Consider the following 2,745-nt stretch of genomic DNA (forward strand, 5'->3'; position numbering starts at 1 on the left):
CATCCAGTTGCTGGAAAATAAAGCAGCCATTATACATGACAGTTAGGAAGACCACATAAAACCCTTATGATACGAAGATAAATTTAAACATATAAAGTATATATGCACTGTAATCTTTATTATATAACAAACTACACACAGAAAAAAAAAATCAGAAGGAAATAACACCAAATGGCCAGTAACAGCTGAGTCAGAGTAGTAGGATTATGAAAATTTTTTTCCAATATTTTCTGAAATTTCCAATAATAATAGTAATGAAACCAAACTCAGTGCCATCAAGTCGATTCTGACTCATAGCGAGCCCCTTTGGGTTTCCGAGGCAGTAAATCTTTACAGAAGTAGATTGCTCAGAGTTCTTCCTGCATACACTGAACTTTACAAGCTTCTGTAAGGATTATGAAATCCTCTTCACCATGAAAGCAGAAAGATACTGCTAAGTTACTAAAAAACAAATAAATAATATTCTGAAGAACATAATTGGAGTGGACAAGATTTGGTCCAAAAGCAGAGGTAAGAGGACTGAAGGGTTGACAAAGAGAGACTTCTGTCTCATATATATATGTATGTATAATCAGAAGTCTCATACACAGAAGCACCTACCTTAAGGAGGGGCTCTTTACTAACTCATTCTTCCTTCACTGCAATAGTTTATCAAAGTACGTGTCAAGTGACTCAAGTCAGACTGAATCTGTCTTGTGTGAGATCCTCAAGGAAATATGATCCCAAATGCTAAAGAGTGTAGTTTCTGGACAACAGACAACAAATAAAACATCATGCAGAAGCTTGTCAAAATAGTGGGACTTTATGTCTGTGGATTCTTTGGTGTCTGATAAGGTGTGAACTTTGTCTAAAGCTTTTCCCACATTCAGCACATTTATAAGGTTTCTCCCCACTGTGAATTCTCTGGTGTTTAATGAGGGTTGCACTCTGACGGAAGCTTTTGCCACAGACAGAACATCCGTAAGGCTTCTCTCCAGTGTGGATCCTCTGATGTTTAACAAGGTCACAGCGTTGTTTGAAGCTCTTCTCACATTCTTCACATTTATAGGGTCTGTCACCTTTATGTATTCTCAGATGTCTAAAAACGTTGGAAATATGGCAGGTTTCCCCACATTCATTACATTTATAGTACTTCTCTCCTGTAGGGATTCTTTGATGCCAGTTTAGATGTAAGCTCTGTCTGAAGCTTTCCCCACATTTGGGATACGTATATGGCTTTTCACCTGTATGAGTCCTCTGGTGTTTGACAAGGGCAGCACTCTGACTGAAGCTTTTCCCACATTCTTGGCATCCATATGGTTTCTCACCAGTGTGTATTCTCTGGTGTTTAAAGAGGTCAGAATGCTGTTTGAAACTCTTCTCACAGTCACCACATTTATAAGGTCTTTCTTGATGGATCTGCCTCTGGATCCCCAAAAGACCAGAGCTATGAATATTTTCCTCACTGTCAATAGATAGGTGAGGTGTCACCACTTGATGTCGTACCATATCTAAATTCTGTTTGCAATTATTTCCACGTCCGTCACTGTGAACGAGCCTGTCTACTATCTGAACATGCTGATGAAAAACAAAGTTTGACCTTTTGGCACTGCTCCCAAATTCACTATTTTTTAAGTCTCCCTCTTCTGTGGAATTGTTCTTGTTGAGAACTGGGAAGCTAGTGACTCCTTGTTCTTCAGGAGAATTTTCAAGTTTCAACACTGCAGTGTTTCTTGACTGCTCTTCTACTGTGTCTGTGTGAGTATCACCACACTCAAAGAACAAGGGAGCCTTTCTCTGAGACCCTTCCTGCACTTGCCCCTGTGCCTCTGCTGCTTCTAAAATTTCTTGCTTTGGAATCAACTCTTTGTTCTCAGTTCTGGTTTCCAAACCTGAAACAATAAAACAAACATTACATACATCTCATCCCTTTGCAAAAATGAAATAAACAACTGATAGTAGAAAAATAACAACAAATCTTTTTTACTGTCTTCCATTCAACCACTCCTGAAGTTAACATTATTTTAATTAACTTGTCCTATTTGCTAACATCTACCAATGAAAATTCCCTTTCTTTCCTTTTATATTTATACTTCTATCTACAAACCCTTCTCGGAAGAAAGGTTGGGCAATCTATTTCTGTAGTGATACTGCCTCGGAAACCCAAGGAGAGGTCGTTATGAGTTGGGTCAGACTCGACAGCACATAACAACAACAACATTTACAAACCAACCTCTTCTCCCTTCCCCCACAGTGCTGTTTTAAAAGTAACTACAGTATAAGAGGTAAATTTGTAAGGGGTGTCAAGAAAGGCAGCATAGCATAGAACTTTTGAAAGAATAAGCTCTGTAATATGAAGGCCTAGTTGTGGGACTTTTGGAAATGTATAGGGATAGGGTTAACTTCCAGATAATTTGTGGTAACTCCATGACAGAGTTTCTTAATCTTGGCACTGCTAACATTTTTGAGGTTAAATAATTCTTTGTTTTGGAGGGCTATTCTGTGCACTGTAGGGTATTTACCAGCATCCTTGGTCTCTATTCACTGAGCTGCCAACAGCATTCCACCAATTATGACAACCAAAACTGTCTCCAGATGTTGCCAAATATTTCTTCTTTCTTTTTTTTTTTTTTTATGATGCTGCTTATTGGTCTAATTGTGAGGCTTTTTTTAAAAAAAAATTTATTTTGATTTGGGTGAAGATTTACAGAGTAAATTCACTTTTCATACAGCAGTTCACATATACTTTGTCTCATGTCATTGACC

General features: G+C 38.0%; 1 protein-coding gene across 1 annotated transcript in view; it reads right to left on the minus strand.

Annotated features, from left to right (window-relative positions):
- Nucleotides 1–786: 786 nt before the first annotated feature.
- The window catches only part of LOC103209948 (zinc finger protein 394), an 18,304-nt gene continuing 16,345 nt past the window's right edge, over nt 787–2,745 (minus strand). Inside the window, exons 3-4 of the mRNA XM_042782964.1 lie at nt 1,224–1,283; nt 787–1,058 (exon numbers count right to left, since the gene is read on the minus strand). Of these exons, the coding sequence (XP_042638898.1) occupies nt 787–1,058; nt 1,224–1,283 (332 nt within the window). The remainder of the gene's footprint in view (nt 1,059–1,223; nt 1,284–2,745) is intronic.

The sequence above is a fragment of the Orycteropus afer genome, unplaced genomic scaffold (genome assembly GCF_000298275.1).
Source record: "Orycteropus afer afer isolate SDZICR_OR568_19922 unplaced genomic scaffold, OryAfe1.0 scaffold00542, whole genome shotgun sequence".
Lineage (NCBI taxonomy): Eukaryota > Metazoa > Chordata > Mammalia > Tubulidentata > Orycteropodidae > Orycteropus > Orycteropus afer.